A 22,169-nucleotide genomic window follows, 5' to 3' on the forward strand; every position below is an offset into this window, starting at 1 on the left:
TAAATGAGTCTTTTTTCAGAAGATAGCTTAGATGTACAGTCAGGAAAAAATATTTCCCCATATTTTATATAGCAAAGATATCATGTATTAGGAAGAAATCCATAACTGAAATCTTTATTTTCACACAGATAACTGTTTAAGGAGATTTGGCATAAACAAAAATGATCATTTTAAACAGGTACAAGAGGAGCTTTAATTCTTTTGAAGGCCAGAAACAGTGGTATTAAATTTAAGTCTTTTGAACAAATGGGCACAGTGGTCTACATAAGTGAAAATTCAACCCAAAAGGAATATTAACAGAAAAACAGTTTCTCATGCTACAAGTACTCCTGTTCCTCTAATACCTTTAAGAGATATAATGTTAAAAATAAAACGAAACAAAACAACCTTCTGTGTATATGTATATATATATATATATATATATATATATATATATATATATATATAAGAACAGGAATGTTATATTCCCTTTTAACTGAAGAGTCGATAACTGACTGCTGGTATTTTAAAAAGAGACACCAACAAAACCCCCCTGAATCCACAGACACGCAGCACCATCTGGTGGATTAGCAGGTCTGGCAAACAGTTCTGCATTTCCTGCATTTACTGAACACATTTCCACAGGCAGGAGAAGAGAGAAACCAAAGAGATACAAACAAAAGCATCTCATGGAGATTTGTTTAGTCAGCATCAGGCAAGAGAAAGTGAGGAGGCTGGAATTTCCATGAAAATCGTGAAATAATACTCTTTACTCATATAACACTTTATACTTTTCAGACACTATGTATAAATCTGGACTCAAAAATATGTGAACAGTACACTTATGATGACAAAAATTCAAAAGTTTCGTATGCAATTTAACTAACTGCTTCAAGATTTATTTAATTTGATTTCCTTCATGCATGCATTAAGGCACATGTTTATAAAATACCATTTTTTTCACTGGAAGCCTTGCTTAGTGGACAGGACTGATTGCTCACCTAATAACAGTTTTCAAATAATTTGCTTTCTTCTTCTCAGGCACTATATGGTCTCATGTTCTTTCACACAAAAGCTCAGCTTGGAGAATACAAGATTATCAGGTGCTCATCACTGCAAAGCCACAATGAATTACAGGTGTCAGTTTAAAACCCCTGCAAGGCAAGTTGCATTTTTTCTTCTCATATAGTGAGTAAAAGGAGCTTCTCACTTAGGGTAGGAAAGGAAGGGGCCCTTATATGTACACAGGGATGTGCCATTGTAGTCTCTGCTGTCTCTCTAGTAGCTTGTAGTGTCTTTAGAATTCCACCTTCCCATTGAGCCAGGTCACTTCCCTGCACTCTGCAATAGGTGGCTCTTGGCACACAGCCCTTGAGGGGGTCAAAAGGTTCAGTCCTCTGCAGACACTCACCCAACACTGTCCAAGCAGCTGAGGCTCCCTCCTTGTCATCACACCCCTGCATCACCTCTGCACCGACCCCTCTGTGCTAATCCCCATTTCTGACACTGTGCTGCGAGCTGCTGGTCTTAAGATTTTGTTTTGAAAAGACACCTGGCTATACATGTCCAGCTTCTAGATGTCTGCTCCATGTATGCTAGAATCAGGAATATATATATATATCTCTTAAGTCTGAATTTTCTGCCTATAGAAGTTTCCCTTCTTCTTAATGGCCATATATCCCAGCTATCTTTCTGCACCATCTGCATCTTTGTCTTGCCCACATTGGTAATGAAGCTCTCATCATCCCATGTTCCTCAGGAAGACACTAACTGTACTCAGCACATCATTCTCACTGAGCTAAACATCATCACTGAGCTATGAAATGTACATACAGCAAGATCAAAACACAGGTCACTGGCCATCACAACTTCATACATCCCAGAGGGCAAGCAGGAAGGTGGCAGGGGGCTGCTTGCTGCCAATTACTGTCTCAAGACACTGTGTTACCCTTGATGCTTCAAAAATATTAATCAGCACTTCTTACAAACATCCACAGCCAACTATGCCAGGTAAGACAAGAGGCAAAAAAGATCTTCCTCACGACATCTATATTTTTTTCACAGGTAGCTGGAGGCACTGAACCCTGTACCATTTCTTTATTTTTAAGAAACTGTTGCCCTCATACATTGCTGTTCCTTTTTTTTTTTTTCAATACTTCAAGAATAATGCAGGACTGTTCTCAGGGGATGATCAGTGCAATAATCTGTACAATACTTCAAGTCATGCTTTTGGTGCATCCTCATCAGGCCTGACTTTCACCATCCTTCAGCAAACTTTTCTTCTCTAAAAATATCCCGTAATACATATATATAAAATATATAGATATGTAGCAAGACCAATGTCTTCTATGGTCTTTGTTAGTAGTCTGCCATAGGCCCACGTTTGTAAGAAATCTCACTGTAAACCCCTTTCTCCTCCAAACCACCTCCCAAACATTGTCAGTACTTATTGCTGTTTGGCTCAGTCACCTTTGAATCATGCTTTGAATGCTTCCTTTCATGTCTTTTCAGATGCTTTAGCCAGACAATTGTCACTGACAGAGGGTTTCTGCATCAAGGCTACCCTTCCTTTTTTTAGAGACTTTTTACAAGAGCATGTAAAACAGGACCAGGAGGAATGGGCCCAAACTAAAAGAGCATAGGTTTCAATCAGATATTAGGATGAAGTTCTTTTCTGTGAGGGTGGTGAGGCCCTGGCACATGTTGTCCAGAGCTACTGTGGCTGCCCCATCCCTGGAATCATTCAAGGCCGGGTTGGACAGGGCTTGGAGCAACCTGGGCTAGTGGAAGGTGTCCCTGCCCACGGCAGGGGCCAGGAGTGTTGCGTCTGTGGTCTGTGAATGGTGGAACTCAGGGGCACAGTGTAATTTACACCCCAGAAGCACAGATGGCTTCACAAGGTGACAGGCAAGTTCACAAGGACGGACATTAGTGTTTATGGTCACCCGAGCGCAGTGTGGCTCGGGAAACCCACCTGCTAGTTGTGGAGACAATGCCAAAGGCCTGCTCACAAACAGGACACGCGCAGGGAGCCCTCGCAGACGCCCGTCAGGCGGTGTCCCCAGGGCAGGTGCTGTCAGCCCCAGACCTCTTTGGTGTCCCCAGCGCCAGATGCGCCGCCCCTCTGCCGGCCCAGGCGCGGTGCAGCTGGCTCTGGCAGAGGAGCGGGGGGCTCTGAGGGGCGGCCGGCGGCTCTGGGGCTGACACCCTCCTCCGCAGCACGGCCCGTGCCTGGCTCGCTGACCCCCAACGAGCCCCGTCCATCCGCACCGGGCCCGGCTCGCCCCGGCCCGGCCCGCGGGCGCAGCGGGGGCGGCGCCGCCCGAGGCCCCTCCCGGCCGGAGCCGCCGTTGCCGCCGTTGCCGCCGTTGCCAAGCGCCCGGAGCCGCCTCAGCCCCGGCCCTGCCGCAGCCCCGGCCCTTGCGGGCCCCTCCGCGACCATGGAGAACCCCACCGCCGCCTTGGTGCTGGCCGATCTGCAGTGGGAGCCCGGCTATGCTGTGCCCGTGGCCAACGCCGAGAACAAGGCGCTGGAGGACGAAGTGAGCGCGGGAAGAGGAGCCCGGTCTTCCCCCGGGCCGGGGAGGGAGGGAGGGAGGGAGGGAGGGAGGGATGGATGGATGGATGGATGGATGGATGGATGGATGGATGGATGGATGGATGGATGGATGGATGGATGGAAGGAAACCTCACGGGTTCCGGGGAGCTGCCGGGGGATCGGGAGGGCGATGTCCGCATCCCCTGAGCCCCGCAGGAGCAGCGGTGCAAGTTGTGCCTTCCCTCAGCAAACTCCAGGTTTTCTCCTGAAATCCCTCATTTCACTGCTTTGGAGGGATGTAGCAGCTACTTCTTACATTATTTTTTCATTAATACTTGCAGTGACTGTATTTAGGTAATTGCAGGTAATAAGCAGGTATCCACAAACAGTAACTTGACGATTCTGACTCTTAAACAGCTGCACAAGTTGCAAAAGGAAAAAGAGGACCTGCAGAATGAGCTGACCAACTGTGAGGAGCGCATAGAGGCAATGACGTCTCATTTGAAAAACGTGAGACAAGAGATAAACTTTTCTCAGGTAAATCACCCACCCCCTCCAGCAGATCCGTTTAGTCAGACAGAGCTGTAACCTGAGTATCTCTCTGTGCCTGGTGTCCCTATCTATTTTGCCAGCTTTTTTAGAAATTTGTTAGGCCTTTATTCCAGGATTTCCACAGGAAACAAAAGTTAAACTACATACCTCAGTGATATTATTTGATGGTCATTAAGACCATCCAAATTCAAAGTACTGTACCTAGGAAAAAGCCAGAAAGGTGCATTTTAGAATTCTTCCTGAATGGGAACTTTTGTAGCTATTAATAAATAAAAAAATTGGTCAAGGAAAACACCAGTGTAAGGAAAAAAAGATTATAATCTTTATAATGGTGAAGAATTAGTTGTGAAATGCTGGTGAAGACTTAATTCACAGACATGAAAAATGAAGTGAGATGGTCAAGATCTAAGTCTTTACCTACACTCTGAATTAACTGACCAAAAGGGCTAGTTTAGATTTCTAAAGAGTCTTGAGACAAAGATTTACACCTTTCAAATAAAATATCCTGGTGAAAAAGTCTTAAGGAACTTCCCTGCAGCTGAAAAACTTCTTAATTTTTTTGGCCAGATTCAAGCATTAATTTGAATTAAAGGAAAGAAAAGTTAGGCAATATCCAGGTACTGCTGTAGGCCAGCAGGGGAGGTCTCTATCAGCACAGAACAATAAAATATTTTTTTGCTATGCCTCCTGGACCTGATCACCAGTAAAGTTACTGGTGATCAAAAGCATCAAGATTTTGATGTTGAAATGCTAAGTTTCTAAATCTTGGGTGAAAAATCTTAGAATTGAGTTTTTAGGGCTACAAAAGGTTGATTTGTGGATACTTGATACAATGTATACATATGTATATATAAGAATATGTGTATTTGAGATACTAAAATCAAACCAATAAATTTTTTCTGAAAATTCCTTCATTTACATGGTGAAACCACCTCTGACTTGGGATTCAATTATATATAAAAGAAAAGATTGCTGATGTATGCCATTTGTTTATTGTAAAATACTGAACTTTATTATTCTGCAGTCTCTTTACAAAGCCAAAGAGAATGAAATTGAAACTGAACATCACTTTAAAGCCCTTGCTGAGAGAGAATATGGACGTCTCAAAAACGACATTAAACGACTGAAAGATGAGATAGCTTCCTTGAGAGAAAAGAAAACCACTCAAGAAGTAAGGTTTGAAATTTTGGAAGGGAGCACCTATATTGCAGAATTTTATGGCTTGTCCTCAATTGCACATGGTAGTATAAGTAATGAATAGTTAATTATAATAAAGCTTATAAACTGTAGTAGATGATCTGGATGGGCTTTTCCCTGTGTAGGCAAGTAGAGTGACACTGAGAGTGTTACTGCATAGACTGGTCAAGACTTAGCAAATATTAATTAGATATTGAAAGAATTCTGTTTGTAATGCCAGATACACAGCCACACATCCATCTCACTGTATTTCTAATTCTCACAGGTATTTTCCAAATGGATTAAAAATCAAATGGTTGTTGGCAAGTCTTCTCTACATAAAATAAACTTGGAACATAATTTCAAGATCAAAGATTTGGTTTAAGTTACAAAGTAGTGTAATGCTACTCAATTACAGGTGGTCTTCTGGGTTTGGAACTGTCTCTTTTTCTTTCTATTCATTATTTAATTATATTTTTTAAAATTTGCTCTTTTTCTTCTTTAAGTCTGTTTGTAATTTCCAGTCTCTCAGAATGGGTAGCAGGATGAGTATATTCACACTGTTCATCTGGATCTAGATTCTCTCATTTTTGTGTCAGGATGTCTCTTCACAGTCATGTGAAGAGGTCCCATTTGAAAATTGATATGTCGGATAAGGGTCTAACAACTGGGCCTCAATGAGTGAGGGAGAAACTTTACCTTTGGATGCCTCAGATCAGTTTATTATATGAAACAAATATGGGTATATTTTGCCAGAGGTTGACTTTTCTGTTTAAAATTATTTGCATTTTAAATTTGTGGCAACCTACTGGCTTGTTTCTTCTTTAAGACCAGGATGTCCAATAGCATTCCTCAAGTATAATTAATAAAAAGGAAAACTATCAATTCTGTGGACAAGATGTGGGCAGACTTGTTAGCAGTAGCTTGAACTGGTTTCTTCAATTACTATTCAATGGGTATTAGACATTTGATATTGAACCTTTCATTTTCTCTTCTTTTATTAGAATACTATAAAAAAGAACACTAAGAAGCTGGAAAACTTAAAACAGCAGATGGACTGGGATGAGGAACTTCTGGAGAGCTGGCTAAAGGAATTAAACCGCACAGATAATGATGCCAGTGCAATCCAGAAGTATGCACTGCAAGATGAAGGGAAACTAGGAGTAAGTAGAAATGACAGCAATTTTCAGAAACCAAAGGAAGAACTATTTTATCACTTAAAGACCTTGTTATGTTATCAAGTCAGATAAAATGAAGACAAGATTTTGTGCAACACTGCTTTGAACCTGGTTTCCATTTGGCACAACAGTGCAATTCCATATTAGGCTCATTTTGAAGTTGAGAGAGCAGGTTTTACAATAATGAGAGACATAATTGTAGACATTAATTTACTTATTCATCTGCATAAGATTTAAATTTTTTGAGAGGGTGCACAAATAGATAATAAAGTCTAGAAAACAGGGCTACTGAATTAAGAGGAGTTAGTTCAAAAATTCATACCAAGTATGAGTGAATAGTGTAGGATTTCCCTTTAGAACTGAATTTATTGATATTGCTGAGAACAAATTACAGCTGCTTCAGTAAAGCTTCCTGGAATAGTGGAAGACATAAACATATATGTCTGTATAAAGAGGAAACCAGTCAAAAGTTCAGAGTTTATAAGGGTGAGTTCCCAAGTATATTATTAATATAGAGATAAGTAACCCTGGTTATTACTCTTTTTAAATATTCTATATTCTTTATTAATATTATTATTCTTAAGTATTATTTAAATACAGTAAGGAAAAATTTGATTTTTAGTCATTAAATACTTAACCCAAAAACCTTGGTTTACACAAACACTCTCACTGCTGTATGCCAAGGACACCACACACACATTTACACACATCACTTGAGGGTTACTTAGGCATTCCTGAAATTTGGTTCTTATGGCCACTTGTATTGACTGAAAATTTGGGAGGCTACACTGTCAATTTTTTGTTTTCTAAAACACAATGGAATTGATGCCTCAATAATTTAAGCCCTGATTGTAGCAGGGCTTTAAGAATTTATAAAATGTGATCTATTTATTTTCAAATACTTAATTTTCAAATATTTTCATATCCTTTCATTTTAGGCATTAAACCTTCAGATAGAAAAGTTGACCATGGAAGCAAACCAGAAGCGCAGAGCTCTGGATAATGAGCTTACAGAAACCATCACAGCCCAGGTTTGTGCTTAAGGTTCTCAAAGATCCCTTGTTTATATGTGGTATTTTTAACTTCTGAAATCATGGAGGTGCTTTCTTTTAAACAGATGGAGCTTGACAGAGCAGCTGAGGATTTTCGCAGGGTTCATCAAGAAAGGCAAGAAGTCATCAGGCAGTGGGAGAATGCAATTCATCAGATGCAGAAAAGAGATCAGGAGATAGATCAATGTGCTTTGGTAAAACTGCTGTAACTGAACCATTTCTGGGGTTTGGGTTTGACTTGGGGTGGTTTTTTGTTTCTTATTTAACATCAAAACTACAGTATCATTTTCTGGGTAGCTAATGTTTTACTTAACCTTTCAAAATGCGCAATTTTCACTGAGTAGCTATAAATCTGTCAGGTAAAGCAAGCATCATTAATGCTGGTAATTTTCCTGTTTAATTTCATCTGTTTCAAGTCTACCTGAAGTTCTGCTTAGCTTCTCTTTTCCCCAATTCAATCAATAAAGAATTATTTTATTTTCATAAGAGTTTACAGTGTCTTTTTGTTTTTAAATTATTGGAATATTTTGGAAGTTTCCTGTCCAAAACCACTGTAGTGTTTGGTGTGATGTATCCATGGAATAAAGTAATTTTAAGAATGATAACTGGGCTGTCTCAGGAAAATAGTTATCATAATAGGAATTGATCTTCTGGTTGTACCCTTTATTAATCTTTATTAATATTAAAACAACTAATGCAGGCAAATCTAAAAAGTTTTTATCCTGACAGCTAATTGCAGAGATAAAACAGGAGATCAGAAACAAAGAAATTTTGCTGAGAGAGAAGACTGCCTTTTTGGTGAATGAAACTGTTAATAACATGGAATATGAAAAGAAAATCCTCACTGCTGAGCGGGAAGCAAACAACCTCCGAAAGGAGTTCCAGGCTCAGGATACTCGAAGGACTCAGCTGCAGGATGAGGTAAGGAGTGACCAAACAGTTCAGGAAAACAGACTGAAACTAGAACTGAGCACCAGATGGAGGAAATACAGGAATAGCATCTCCTTTTCTCTGGTTTTATACTAGGTTCTTAATAATTCAGCAAAATGTTGCTTTTCTCAGCCAAGTCTTGTTTATTGGGATCTGAACCCTCAACTTAATCCTGTCATTGAGTGTGGTGAAAAGATTGGAATGTATCCTCTGTTGTGTGGGTGTAAAATGGATGAGTTCTCTCTTAAATGGTCTAACACTGTTAGATGCCTCAGGAGGCTTCTTTCCTTTAGCAGACATAGACTGCAGTATTGTATAAAGATGAGAGAAATCTCTTCCAGATTCCAAACAATTCCTGTCCTGTGCTCTCAGGGGTGTGAGTTGATGGCCTGGTAGTGAGGTTACAGTTCCTGGGGAAAACACCCACTGCTTTCACGTGGCTTTCTAATCAAGAGGCAGTGGGACAGGGCTGCCCCGTGAACAAGCCATGCTTGATGCTGTCCATACTGAATTTGCACTTAAACTTGGGAATGAGCTGCACTGCTTAATTACTTAAATGCCTGTAGAAGTATTTCTAAGAAGTAATCCAAGTTTCATGGCTCTGCTGAGAAGGTACACACTTGTATTACCTAAGTTTTTTCTTAACAAGGAAATGCTAACACTGGGGTACTCAGCAAGCTTAGTGATTTTTAAAAACGCTGCATCTGCTGTTGCCTTAACTTTGGGATAGCTTTTCTGTAGCAGGTGGTTTATAGACTGATTTCCTAATTAAACTGTAGGTAGCTCAAACAAGGTGTAGGCTATTAGATTACCCTATAATTCATGCAAGCTTGAGGGTTTGTAGAATTGCTCGGTTTTCATCTCAAGCTGTGAGATTCTTGCTTGAAGTTTTTCACAATTAATGCTCCATGATGGGATAATAGAACAGTCTCCCCTGATTAGAATATCCGTGGGATGCATGTGAGAAACAAGGAGGGAAGGAGACAGTTCAGCCAACAACTTGTGACCTCTAAGAAACCTGCTATACATGCTCCTGATCAGTTTTCTTCATCTGTGAAAGTGAAAACAATTAAACTTATGCTGCTAAGTGATACTGTGAAGATGAAAGAGCTACTGATTGTATTCCTATCCTATTTAATAAGTGAATGCTGTCATGTATTTTTTACCAAATTAAATGTCTGTGTATTTTTGTCACAGTGATATCTGAATCAAAATAATTTTATGCATCCAGCAAAGTTTGACATAGAAATGTTTATTAGATATATAAGGTTATCCATGTTCACAAAGAACCTCAGCCAAGTCAACTGTGCAATATAAAACCATGGTTCCACTTATAGAGATGCTGTTGGACAAGAATTGCATCCATAGCACCTCCATAATTCATGTTCTTAATTATTATATTTTTTCCTAGTACTCATACTGTGTAATTAGTCTATTGAATTTACTAGCTGGGCCAATTTAAAGTAGCTCAGAATTTGCAGCACTCCTCATTTGGAGAGCACTGGTTAAAAGCAATGGAATACTTTCCAATAAATAGGAAAATAAAATTTTAAGTATCTTACCATGTACCAAAGAAAGTAAGAGCTTTCTTGCTCAATTTTGTCATTTATTAGCTGCGGAATTTGAAATCTATTGTGAACAGAACTGCTTCTGATCTAGAGTCTTTGAGAACACAAATTACCAATCTGAAGAAAGAAATTCAGGGAAAACAAGCCAGGTAAGAAACAGACCTTTAAAGATAACATTTGTAAGGATTAATAATACAACCAAATCCTTGAGATAGAAAAGAACCTTAAATAATGTTGATGACTGAAACTTCCAACTTTCTGGTTATTTATGCATAGATTTGGCACTGGGTAATTTAGGCAAAATACTCTTGGTAATCCTTGTTTTTAAAGGGTGGGGGAAAAATAATCAGGGCCTTGCTTATCATAGATTGAAGTTTAGACTGAGGCTCAGTCAGATTTGCTGCTTCCTTTTGGCAGCATTGTCTAGGGAACCTACATTTAACCTCTGTTATTTTGTTTAGCTTAAAACTTCTTAATGAAAAAAATGCAAGTCTTTCTGATAAACTAAAGCTTGCAATTGAGGAGACACTCACAGCAGAAGAGAAAGCTTTGAGGTTGGAAGAAATATTGAAAGAAGAAGAAAAAAGTGTTGAGGTAAAATGTTTTTCATGCTTTCTAGAAATGAAGATTTGTTTGTATTTGCAAGCTTTATATTTTAAAATTATCTCTTTAATTTAAGAATTTTCTGTTAAAATGAAATTAAAGTATTGATAGGATGTGTAGCTATTTCATCAAATATTGAAGTGTGCATGTAGATATGTCTGTGCTGAGAAAACTCTTAAAGAAAATAAATGCTCCTAGTAATTCCAACTATATTAGTTCAGGATACTGATACCCATCAATAAGTTTTTTAAAGAGTGAGAATCTTGTCAGGATGACTTTTCAGTATCACTGCCACCAAAAACTTCTTGGCTCTAGTAAAACACCACCAAAATTTATAAACCTGCAAAGAGCTGCGATTTTGGCAAACAGTTTAAAAATATTTAGAAATCTTTTAATCAGATTTGGCTGGCCTGGTCTGCTCTTCGTTATTTTAATTCTACAACATGATACTCTGATACATCCAACTTGTGGACTGTTAAATAATTACTGGCTCACTTTAAATTCATTTTTGTGATTAAAGATTTGATCTGGGAAGTGGCATATACAAGCTATAATAAGGTGACTATTTTTTTAACATGCCTAATAATACTTTTAAAAAATTGAAAACCCAGTTCTTAGGTTGCAAATTAAGTAAAATTAAGTATAGGGAAAAAAAATTCATTATCATCTGCTTAGCTGTAAGGAGCTTTTGAATAAATGCAGTGATGTAATGCAATGTTCTCAACTTTCCTGCATTTCAGGAAATCCTTTTACTGTTTTGTCATTTTGCTACTAATTCTCTTAAAAGTATTTTCACTACTTAGCTTCTGACTGAACATGACAGAAATATTCTTTTGCATTTTGCTGGACAACTGAGCATTGGATAAGCTGAAGCTTTCATTGCTCCAGAATGACCAGGTTAAATTAATGTGACAGCGGGTGTCCCACACGACTGACAACAAAGCTGTACCTCTGCATGCTCTCTCATACCACTGTATGCTCTCTTTTTCTTCTCCATTTTGTGTTTCCTAGAGCATGCATGTGAAATGATGCCTTGCAGTAGAGTGAATATCATTTTTCAAACTTTTTAACTCCACAGGCATTAATCACACATTTTAAATACACTTTCAGAAACTAGAGATGGGATGTCTTTCCTTTATAGAGAGTTTCTTAAATTACACGCCTTGCTGTTTTGGCTTTTCAGATAATTTGAAAACAAGTAATGATGTAGCATTTCATCAAAATGAAAACCTTCTTTTCTTCCCCTTTAGACAGTTTCCAGGGTGGCAAAATCCTTAGCAGGGTTTCTTTACCCATGTCTGTGGCAGATAACCTAAGATGACATTGAGCTTGGCAGCTCCACAGCTGCAGGGGAATATTTTAGCTAGGATGAACTGTTCTTGAACAATGTCTGTAATGTATTAGTCAGAAGCCTCCCTTCCATCACCATTAGACACACATGGCTATTTGCTGCATCTGTTAATTTGCTGTGAAGAGATATTTACAGGAACAATGTGGATGAAATGTCACTGTTTTGTTCTCTAGTTCTGTGGTACTTCTCCCTGTTCAGTTTCTGGCAAAACACTGTTGAACAGTGAGGCTTATTGAATGTCTTATCTCTTTTAACAACCTCACTTCAAGGGAGAGCAACAATTTCTGTTCAAGAAATTAATTCAGATATGGAGTAAGGACCATGAAGTGAAGGTCAAATCATGATCCAGTGTCAGTGGATGAATTTATAATTGTTATTAGCATCAGAAATACAGCTCAGTATTTGGCACATGCTTAAAAATCAGTTTGCTTCCAGAAGAAAGTTCCTTTGTTCAAGCATGATGCAAAGCCTACTGACATGTCCTACAGTCCATAATAATTTCTTATTAAACTTACACTTGCCTTCCACATCTGGAGTTTTGAATTTGGAATTGCACTTACAGCAAGTTCAACTACAAAAAAAATCTGTTGGATAGAATGGGCAATGTGATTATTAACCCCTTAGAGAAGGCATTAAATTATCTTTCACCATTATTTAAGCTAGCAAGATGGTTAAGTACATATTAAATCCAGAATAAACACATTGTTACTCAGTGTAGAAAAGTGATTTCTCAGGTGTTTTGCCTATTAATTTAAATGTACATCTTCAAATTCTGTACCAGACTTGAGCTGAATGTGAGTCATTTGGAACAGGAAGGGGAAACCACATCCCTTGTTTTGGGATGGAAACTGGCATGCTCAATGGCCTGAGCTTTGGAAGGTCTTTGGCTACTTGTGTGGGAGAGGTGGAAGTAGGGAGGGAAAGAATAAAATTGTTTTTCTTATTAGGGTTATAAAAAGAAAATAATCTCAATTTTCATTGTTTTCAGTCCATTTCAGGTTACCTGAAATATTCAGCATTATTTTTTATCCTGCTAAAAGCTCATTTCCTGAACTGATTTAGGTGTTAATGGCAACTTACCTCTGAGAAAGAGGGAGTGATTTTAGAAAGTGTTATTTTTCAGAATTATTCCATCTTAGATAAACACACACGTACATATGTGTGCACACACAGAGTTACAACATTTAATAAACCATTGAAAAGCTTTGTATTATATTCCTCAAAGATTCACAGATGCTGGAGGCAGTAAGGAGATTTTTTTTGAAAAGAATGACAGGAATTTAGTTTTCTGAAAGGCTGAAAAGAAGAACACTCCTATAACTGGGAAAAAAAGTCATGTAATTGTAGGGTAGGATTAGATTTTTAAAAAATGAATAAAAAATATTACTTCAAGTCAAATAGTTTTTTTGCCAACCATTTTGAAGACTTACAAAATTCCATGTTCATATTAATGGATATTTTAATAATATTTTTCTATCTATGATTAATAAAAACAATTTCTCAGAAATGAATTGATGTGATGAATTACTTATTTCTTCTACTTAATGATCAATTTGTCACCAGGAAAAAGAAAATGAAATGAGACAGTTAAAGGACCTACTTTTCAAGAAGACCCAGGAGTTAAAAGCACAGAGTGATAAGGAGAAGATTATTCTGGCAGAAATTGAGGGAGGTCAAAAAACACTTAAAAGTCTCAAGAGTCGACTGTGCAAACTTGACACAGATCTGTTAAAACAACAAGAATTAATATATAACCAGGTAAAATAATAATGTCTTTTCATGCTATGATTGTTTCTTGAGTCTACTGATAGCACATTGCTTGAATTCTGTAATCTTGAGCAGTTTTCCATTTTGGAAATGTTATGCAGTGTCATTTGAAGTCTGCATTTATTTCTGTTTCTAGATGTACAGATAAAATTGAAATTACTGAAACTTGACAAAGTATATCACCTACATTTTGCACTTGTATGTTTCATTATTTTTTGGATCTGCTGCTTTTACAACTAATTCCTAAAATCCATTCTTTACTTTGATCCCTCTGAACCACAGACACCTCAGGGTATATTTTTAAAGCAATACAAGAGGTACATGCCAAAATCCTGTTATTTACTAATTGGATTATGTGCATATTTCCTATGCACTTTGAAAATTTGCTTTTATATCAGCATCCACTGGTAGCAACAAGATGGCAACTCCATTTTAAGCCTCCCTACAGCAGCCTGTGCTGAGTGTGCTTTGTTACTCTTCTAGAAGATTACCCCAAACCATCACTGCTCATCAGTCATCTGAGATATTTTGCTAATGAGGTCTAAAAGCCAGAAAACAATAGCTTAATTGGGTGACTGTCTTAAAGCCAACATTTAGATCCAAGTTTATTGCTTATCTCAGACTATTAATTCTCTTCAAATTTATTTTAACAGGATTTTTATATTCAGCAAATACAGAGACGGCTGTCACGGTTAGAAGGGGAGATTAATTCAGATGAAAAAGAAGTTTTGGAAGGAAAAGTTGCTGAACTGAAGAAAACTTTAGAAGAAAAGAAAAAGGCATATGATGTTCTACAGTCACTGTACAGGAAACTTCAGGTAACTTCCTTAGAACATATTTTGACTGTGTTTCATTTAGAACCCTCAGCAAATTAAGTAGATTGGGTCTTAGTAATTAAGAAGTTGGTAGTAGACTAAAGGGTATCAGAACTTTGTGTAACCCATGTGGAAAACTTCATAAATTCCCTGTAACTTCCAAAAAAATAGATTATTACTGCCCAGGTGAGACACCTTACCATGGAGACAAGCATTGAATGTTGGAAAGACAAACTGAGCTTTCATCAACATGTGACTGACTGCTTGCAAATGTCTGAGTTTATCATTAGGCCTCTGCAGAAATAGGAGAATTCTGTTTTGTAAAGCTATTACTTTTATAGTTTTCATAAATTTGTAAGTACAGTTGCATTTAAGGTTGTCCAAAGTCCCCGTGCAGCACTCGGCATGAGGTCATGCCATGCAGTTGGCAGAGCAATATATTGGGCACATCATGGTGATGGTTCCTGGTTCCAGGACTTAAATACTTCTCATCTCATTTAAAATTAACTGTAGCTTTTGCTGCAATTTACATTAACTGAAATAAACTCAATATAACTTATTTTGAAACAGAATGATGTCCAAATCACCAAGAGAACAATTGATAAGACAAGAGAAGAAACAAGTGGTTTGATAGAGAAGATAGAAGAACTAACTCTTTTCAATGAGAGATCACTTCAGGAGTTAAAAAAAGCAAAACACATTAAGCAGGTACAGTATTATTTTGCAACTTTACTAACACAGGACACTCTTAGTTTGGGGTGTCATCTGCCTTCCACAGTGCTACATCATTACAAACATTAATACACCTTCTGGAGTTTTCTAATTTACACTTCTTTCCCAGACTTTGTCGTCATCTTCATCACTATCATCTTACTAGGCAAACTGTTGCTTCTCCTCCCTCCACAGCAAGAAGTTTGATGAAATATCAGTTTAATCCCACATTAGTTATACTACAATATCCACTCCCTGGTGGATATTGTAGTATAACTAATGTGGGATTAAACTGATATTTAGTTGTTTTTTCCCGTGAGAACCAATAGCTTTAAAATAGAAAATATATTTACTGCTCAAGGATGTCTTTACATAACACTGAGTTTTTACTCTCAAGCTGTGATGTCTATTAATAAGTTTAGCACAGTATTGTTATTAAACTGTAAGCAGGTTTTTTCTAACAGATGATTTGAATCAGTTTGTATTCCAATTTAAGGAATTAGAAACAATGTGTAAATCCTTTCCTCACATTTTGATAAGCAGAAGAATACAGTTCTCACTCCTCCACTTACTGCACAATTTGTTTTTCTGCAGTAGCCTTCCTAAAGGAAGCACTGACATAGTAGCAAAAAGCAGAGTAAGTAGCAGGTGAAAGAGTTTTGCCTTTTACTTCACTGGTGCACTTCCTCATCAATGAAAGCTCTTTCCCTAAACATGGAACTTTTTTGAGTTTTACAGTTGGGTATATATTAAAGGTAAAATAATGAATAAATATTAACTTACTGAATTATAAATAATCTTAATTAAAACAATGATTTCTTATTTTGATACCATTTGGCACTGATTAGGAGATGATGGTGGAAGATAATCTCTTAAAACTAGAACTGAAGCGCCTTCGAAATACTCTGTGTAATAAAGCAGAGAAAGTCCTAACACTGGAAAAACAACAATTGGAGTTAAAGAAAGTCATAGCAGAAAGAACTGAGGAAATCAGGATCCATAAGGCAATGCTGGATTCCCAGATAAGGCTGCTGGATCAGGAACGGCATCACCTGAGGTAACTGTTCTTACAGAAATTCAACCTGTAACTTTGATCAAGTGCATTTTTTATGGGGACTTACTAAAAAGAGAAGCATTTTACCCAGCTTCACCATTAGAGAAATTGAAGATTAAATAAATCTTGCTCAAAGTTATCTACCACGACAGCTGAGGCCAGCAAGAGGTCCCATCTGTTGTGACCCCCCAGGCTGCAGCTTTGACCCTTTAGTGAACAGGAGGTCAGTGGCCTTGCTGTGTGTGAGTGAGGAGCAGAAGTGAGAGGAAGCCTCAGTCACAGACATATTTTTACAGTAAACACTATGTGTGTGACTCTGCCTTTTTCAAAATAATCTGGACATGTGAAACCATGTGTCTGGAGATATGCCAAAGTATATGAAACAGAAAAGTTGCTGTTAAAGAGGGCTTACTCCCAGCTGCTTGATAAAACTGTAATTTCTTTGATTCAAACAGTAAGACTGGTTTGGTTTGTGGTGTATTTCATTTGGTTGGGCTTTTTCTTCTTTTTAACTAATAAAGTTTCCATTATGTGTCCTATACAACAAATAAAATCTTATTAATTTCATATGCACCCTCTTATAAAGCAATGACATAGAAATAATGTTTCCCTCCTGTAATAATTAGTCCAAAGTATGTGGGATGGTTTTAGCCCTGAAATCCCAGTATCTAGATTCAGCCAAAAATGAACACTCAGCAGCTGAGCTTCCCTGCTGCCCACACCCCTCACAATGGGAATTAGAGTGATTTAGTGTGACTGAGAGCACAGCCTGTGGTCCTCTTCCTTTGGTGTCACCCAGCTCTTGGATACTCCCACAGAATCTGATCAGGGGCTGTTCCTGGCTGCTCTCACACTCATCCTGCAGTGGGAATATTAAGGTACCATCAGCTGGGGCAGCTCTGGGAGTGCATTGCCAAACCTGTAAATCTGGGCAAGGACTGTGGCACAGCCTCCTGGGATGCAGTGATCTGGGATGTGAAAACAGATTTGACTCAGTTTAGAACTAAAAAAGGGACATAGGTAACCAGAACAAGGGATGTTTGGGGCTGGAAGAGCACAGAAAACCACCAAGACCTGTAGCAGCACAATTCCTGGTACAGGCTGCTGGAATAACATCAGGAATTTAAACTGCTGCAGCAAGAACTGCCTACAAAACACTACCAGACAAACATTTTCTCAACCCATTTACTTTCTCCCCAAACAAATCAGTGCTGAATTTCAAGATCGCCTATGGAAAATTGATAAACTGAAACGCAAATATGAAATTTTTACTCTTTCCATGATGCCACCTGAAGGAGAGGAGATGAAAAGTCAGGCCTACTATGTAATTAAGGTATTTTATCAACATCATTCATTATAATTTAATTATTTAAGCTATAGATTTCCCCGGGCTCTTAGACAACCTCTTTGCCTATTGCCTACTTTGAGTCTAATTGTTTTGTTATCTGACACCACTGGTTATTTAAATGATACAGTAATTAAACAAGAATTTATGTGGAGCTTTAATTCTGAGCACTTTGAAAACTTCACTTCAGTGCTCACTTCTGTATTCTGCACTTCTGTATTCTGCACTTCTGTATTAATTTACAAATACAGAAGAATTAGTGGTCAAGTTATAATCCACTAAGAACTAGAAAGAACTTTATTGGAATCTCACAGGACCTTAAGTTCTTTCTACCTTTCATTTTACCATATGGGATTTATAGCTTGAAAAATGTCTCCTTTCCTCTTTCACTTACCAATCACCTATGTATACTTCAGCTTTTCCCTGGAAAAAAGAGAAAATCAGTCTTTATCCATAATGCAATACGCTGATTCTTGAATAAGAATCTATTTGTTTTGATCTCCACAAAATGTAGATGCTGCTGGCAGGACTAAGTGAGCTCAGGCAGAGAGGCAGGTATCCATAATGAAACACCTTGAAGAACTTCAATACTGTAAATAACTCCTCCTTCCAGTTCCCTAGGCACCCAAATCTCAGTTCAAGTGGTTTTAACCCCTATATATTGCTGTATAATAAATATTTTCTGTATAATTATCTTAATATTTTCAGTATGTCTGCAGTCACCTAAAATAGTGGGTTTGCTTTCAGGCTGCACAGGAAAAGGAAGCACTTCAGCAAGAAGGTGATGATTTGGATGCAAAGATCTGCAAAGCTGAAAAAGAAATCATGGCTATGGAAAACAGTTTGTGTGTACTTAAAAACTGGAACAGACACTACAAAAACTCTTTAAAGGCAGTCCCTGAGACAAGTATGTGAAATAGAAATTAGATAGAAAAGACAATTCTAAATAATACTTATTATTTAACTTTTGTGCCCTCTGCTGGCTCTGGAACCAGTAGCTCTAAAATCATTCTCCCTCATGAAGTCAGTTACTTTTTCACAGTGAGTTGGAATTAGTAGGAGAGTACTTAAAAACCCCTCAAACCCTGAGGCACTGAAATACTGCCAACACCAATATAGTAATATTCTGAGATGCAGTTATTTTCAAGTGAAAATTGAGTTGTATGCACAGCAATAATGCTGCTTCATTGTTTGGGATCACAGGTGAGGATCTTGAGGAAAAATTGAAACTAGAAAAGGACAAAAAGGATGCTGAGGAAAAATACAAATACAAAAAAAGAAAGATCAAGGAACTTCAAGAAAATATCCAGGTAAAATACAAGTAAGGTTCAGTCAGACAAGACTGCAGCATGTACCTAAATCCATGCAAGTCATCCTAGAGGAAGAATAGGAAATTGTGGAACAATTTTTTTTTTCTGCTCTTTTATTAAGATACGATTTTTAAAAAGGTTCTACATCCCATTTGAAAAAGTGATTATTTGAATTTTCTTGAATCACACCAGAACTTCAGGGGTTTAGTCACATTCAGCTAGAAGTTTCACAATCCCACACTGACAGCACTGACAGCTGCTGTTCTGGCAGCCACTAAAGCAGCCACGTGTGCAGCACACAGCACCATGGCACCATCCTGCCCAGCACCACAGAGAAAAATCTACAATTTGGGACTCTGGCATCTACACCCCAGGATTTTTTTGGAACAGATTCAATTTTATTAGCACTGAGGGTGCCTCAGTTAAACAGGATTAAATTAGCTGACTTGCAATTTAGCAGGCTGAGCACTGAATGCAGGCTAACAAGAGCATGTGGTCTCAGGCTCCATAGCAAGGAATCACTCATGGTTCCCCTGGTTATCAAAAAGTCACTTGGACCTTAGGAAAGAGCAACACTTAATTCTGGTGTGTGACATTTCAGTTATACTTTTATTAGGCAGAAAAAGCAAAGGCACATGGTCATACTCCACATGATTGTTCTAAGCCCTGAGTCACTGCCTACAGTCAATAATCATTCCCTTTGCTTATTCTACCACCACAGGACACAGCTCTTATTTCAGAGATGTTATTTCTTAAGGTAAAGAAAAGGGACACAGATCTTCATCAGGGACTAAGTCCTAGTATATAATGAGGTGTTACAGCAAACCCATTCCTGCCTTTTAATTTTTTAAAGTTGCTTTTATTTATTTATTAAAAAAACCCAGTTGCCCTTTTGGAACTGATTTTATTCATTCCAGTCAAAGGTATCCCTCTTCTCCTACAGGAAACAATGTTGGGGTTTTTTTCAGGATAGCTTGCACTGGTAAATTGATAGGGTGCCAAGTAAATAGTTTTTGGCCACTATGAGATATATCTGAAAAGACATACCTGTAACTTCATTACCAGTGAATTTAAAAGGGATGTCAATTACCTGGGAGTTTCTTTGTCCAGGTCTCTATCCACCAAACAGTTGGACTGGCAGAAAGTTTCAAATTAACATTAGCACTAATTGCTTGAACTACATTTAGAAAGAAGTAGTAATGACAACAGACTCTTCCACAAATACAAAAAGTGAAAAGATACCAAACTACTTTATAAAGTAATATTACTGTTCAAATGAATTTGCAGAGCATGCAACAACACTTTGATGTAATACAGACACAGCAAGCCCTCCTCAAAGAGCAAAAGAAGGAAAAACAAGCTCTTATTTTCCAGTTGAAGAAAGACATTGAAGAACAGAAGCCAAAACTAAACAGGGTTCTAAAACAGGTTTGTGTGTTTATTGATAAGAACTTTTAACTTTATAGACAGTAGTGTGGGTTAAGTTCTGTGGGTTAAACTGTGATTTTAACTTAGCAGGTTTCTGAAAAAGTGTTGTATTTTCATAAGAATAATGCTTTAAAAATATTTGTGTTAAGTGTTCCAAACTATCCAGAGAAATTGAGTCTCAGAGGGAAGGTGGAACAGAAACACTGGAAGAGAGAGACATTCATCTTCGGGAACTGAAAGCCTTCAACAAAACTGTCAACCAAGTGATAGCTGATGTTCTAGAAGCAAATCCTGATTTACTTGCAGCCTTTCAAATGTACTTTGACAAGGTGAGCTTTCCACTTAACTGCCACCAAAATCCTGAGTGAGAGCTCCAGCCTAGAACTGAGTGTCTTTCAAGGACAACTCACAATATGGGAAAGCAGGGAAGTGTTCACCTGCTTCCAGCATCTCTGCAAATGCCAAGCACTAGAAATGCTCCTGATATCCCAATCCTTTTATACAACCAACAGGTCAACTTGTTTTTTCTTTCCAAATTTTCTAGTACAATTTAGAGCTTCCTGTGGCCCTTTCTCCCAGTGGTAGTCAGACTTCTCAGTCCCCACAGAGCTCACTACCTTCTACCAGGTAAGTTCTAACACTCTTGGGTTGCTTTCAAGGTTTTTGTAAGATCAAGTTTAAACCAGCAAAATGAGTCCATAACTGAAAGAATTCTTTACTCTTGAAGGTCATCTCAATTTTCTTTTTGCTGAAGACTCTGTAAAAACTTTCTCCTTACCCTGTCCTTCAAATTTACTACATTCTTCTAGCACATGAGGAAGTTTACTTCAGCATCCATCACAGTTTAGAAAACCCAATAATTACAGAATAATTACATTTACTTTTATTTACTGTGCTCTAACTAAAAAAAAAAAAGTGGTTTGATGTTATAAGAGGACAATTTTGTGCCACATTTTACACTTGGTAGTGTGAACATTCCTTCCTAATTAACTAGAGAAGATATTGATGCTTTTACTGGTACCTTTTTCCCCTGTTCAATGTATGCTCAAATAGAACCTGTGTCATGCTGACCTAGTTATGATCCAAAATTGTCAGGGGTTCCTGAAGCCATTTAGTGGTGGTGGCTACAGAGATCTTTTAGGGGGTCTCTGGAATGAAGATGGCACTGGGTGGCTTCATTGTGAGCCACCCTTGGCAGCACTGCTTTAGATGCAGGGATTTCTGTACCCTAATTAGTAAATTTTTGTCTTTCAGAGCTCCTAGTAGAAGAACTTCAGCCTCTAGTGAGGTTTCTCCACCCAAAGTGGTGGAGCTGACCCTGCCCATCCCCACCCCTGAGGAAGCAGCAGCAGCACAGCCAGCCAGCAGGGGCAGCACCTCTGGCATTTCTGAACGCAGGAAGAGTTAAGTCATTTTTTACAGGCCGCTGTAGTTGAGATTTCTTACTTTCTGCAACAAACTAATATCCATGGAGTTACCTGGAAGACTTGCAGCTGAAGTACAATTGTCGTTGTGTGGTTCTGCCACTCACCTTTGCAGATCTCCCTGGAAACCATGTAACCTTTTCTTCAGCAACACAACTGCTGCCTCCAAGCACTTGTAAGCAAATCCCCCCCACAGCTCAAACCAAGGGTTCACACTTGAGCTTACCAAGACAATAAATGGTGTTGCAAAACTTGCTCTTCTGCTTCAAGTTGGGGTTTTGGGTTTTTTTCACATTACTCTCAGAGAACATGCAATACACTTGCCTTCAGACACAGCACCATTCCATGGAGTAGACAGCAAATGTAACAGTGCACGAGGATGAAACAT

At 38.2% G+C, this 22,169-nt stretch overlaps 1 protein-coding gene across 1 annotated transcript; it reads left to right on the forward strand.

Moving 5' to 3' along the window:
* The first annotated feature begins 3,331 nt into the window (after positions 1–3,331).
* Positions 3,332–22,050, forward strand: CCDC39 (coiled-coil domain 39 molecular ruler complex subunit). Its single transcript, XM_066556959.1, has 20 exons — positions 3,332–3,521; positions 3,935–4,054; positions 5,094–5,240; positions 6,250–6,408; positions 7,362–7,454; positions 7,541–7,669; positions 8,205–8,396; positions 10,019–10,122; positions 10,435–10,567; positions 13,491–13,685; positions 14,348–14,512; positions 15,080–15,217; positions 16,069–16,277; positions 17,484–17,607; positions 18,367–18,526; positions 18,823–18,929; positions 20,217–20,357; positions 20,507–20,686; positions 20,902–20,984; positions 21,612–22,050. Exons 1-20 carry the CDS (start codon positions 3,420–3,422, stop codon positions 21,763–21,765), a joined length of 2,835 nt encoding a protein of 944 aa, XP_066413056.1. The 5' UTR covers positions 3,332–3,419; the 3' UTR covers positions 21,766–22,050.
* Positions 22,051–22,169: the final 119 nt, after the last annotated feature.

This window comes from Molothrus aeneus, chromosome 10, assembly GCF_037042795.1.
Source record: "Molothrus aeneus isolate 106 chromosome 10, BPBGC_Maene_1.0, whole genome shotgun sequence".
NCBI lineage: Eukaryota > Metazoa > Chordata > Aves > Passeriformes > Icteridae > Molothrus > Molothrus aeneus.

What these genes read in the sequence shown, in the direction of transcription:
- CCDC39 (XM_066556959.1), top strand. Translation starts at nt 3,420, where the DNA reads ATGGAGAACCCCACCGCCGCCTTGGTGCTGGCCGATCTGCAGTGGGAG. An exon ending in AGGCCTACTATGTAATTAAG is followed by an intron (nt 17,608 to 18,366) that starts GTATTTTATCAA and finishes GTTTGCTTTCAG; the next exon opens with GCTGCACAGGAAAAGGAAGC. An exon ending in TTCAAATGTACTTTGACAAG is followed by an intron (nt 20,687 to 20,901) that starts GTGAGCTTTCCA and finishes CAAATTTTCTAG; the next exon opens with TACAATTTAGAGCTTCCTGT.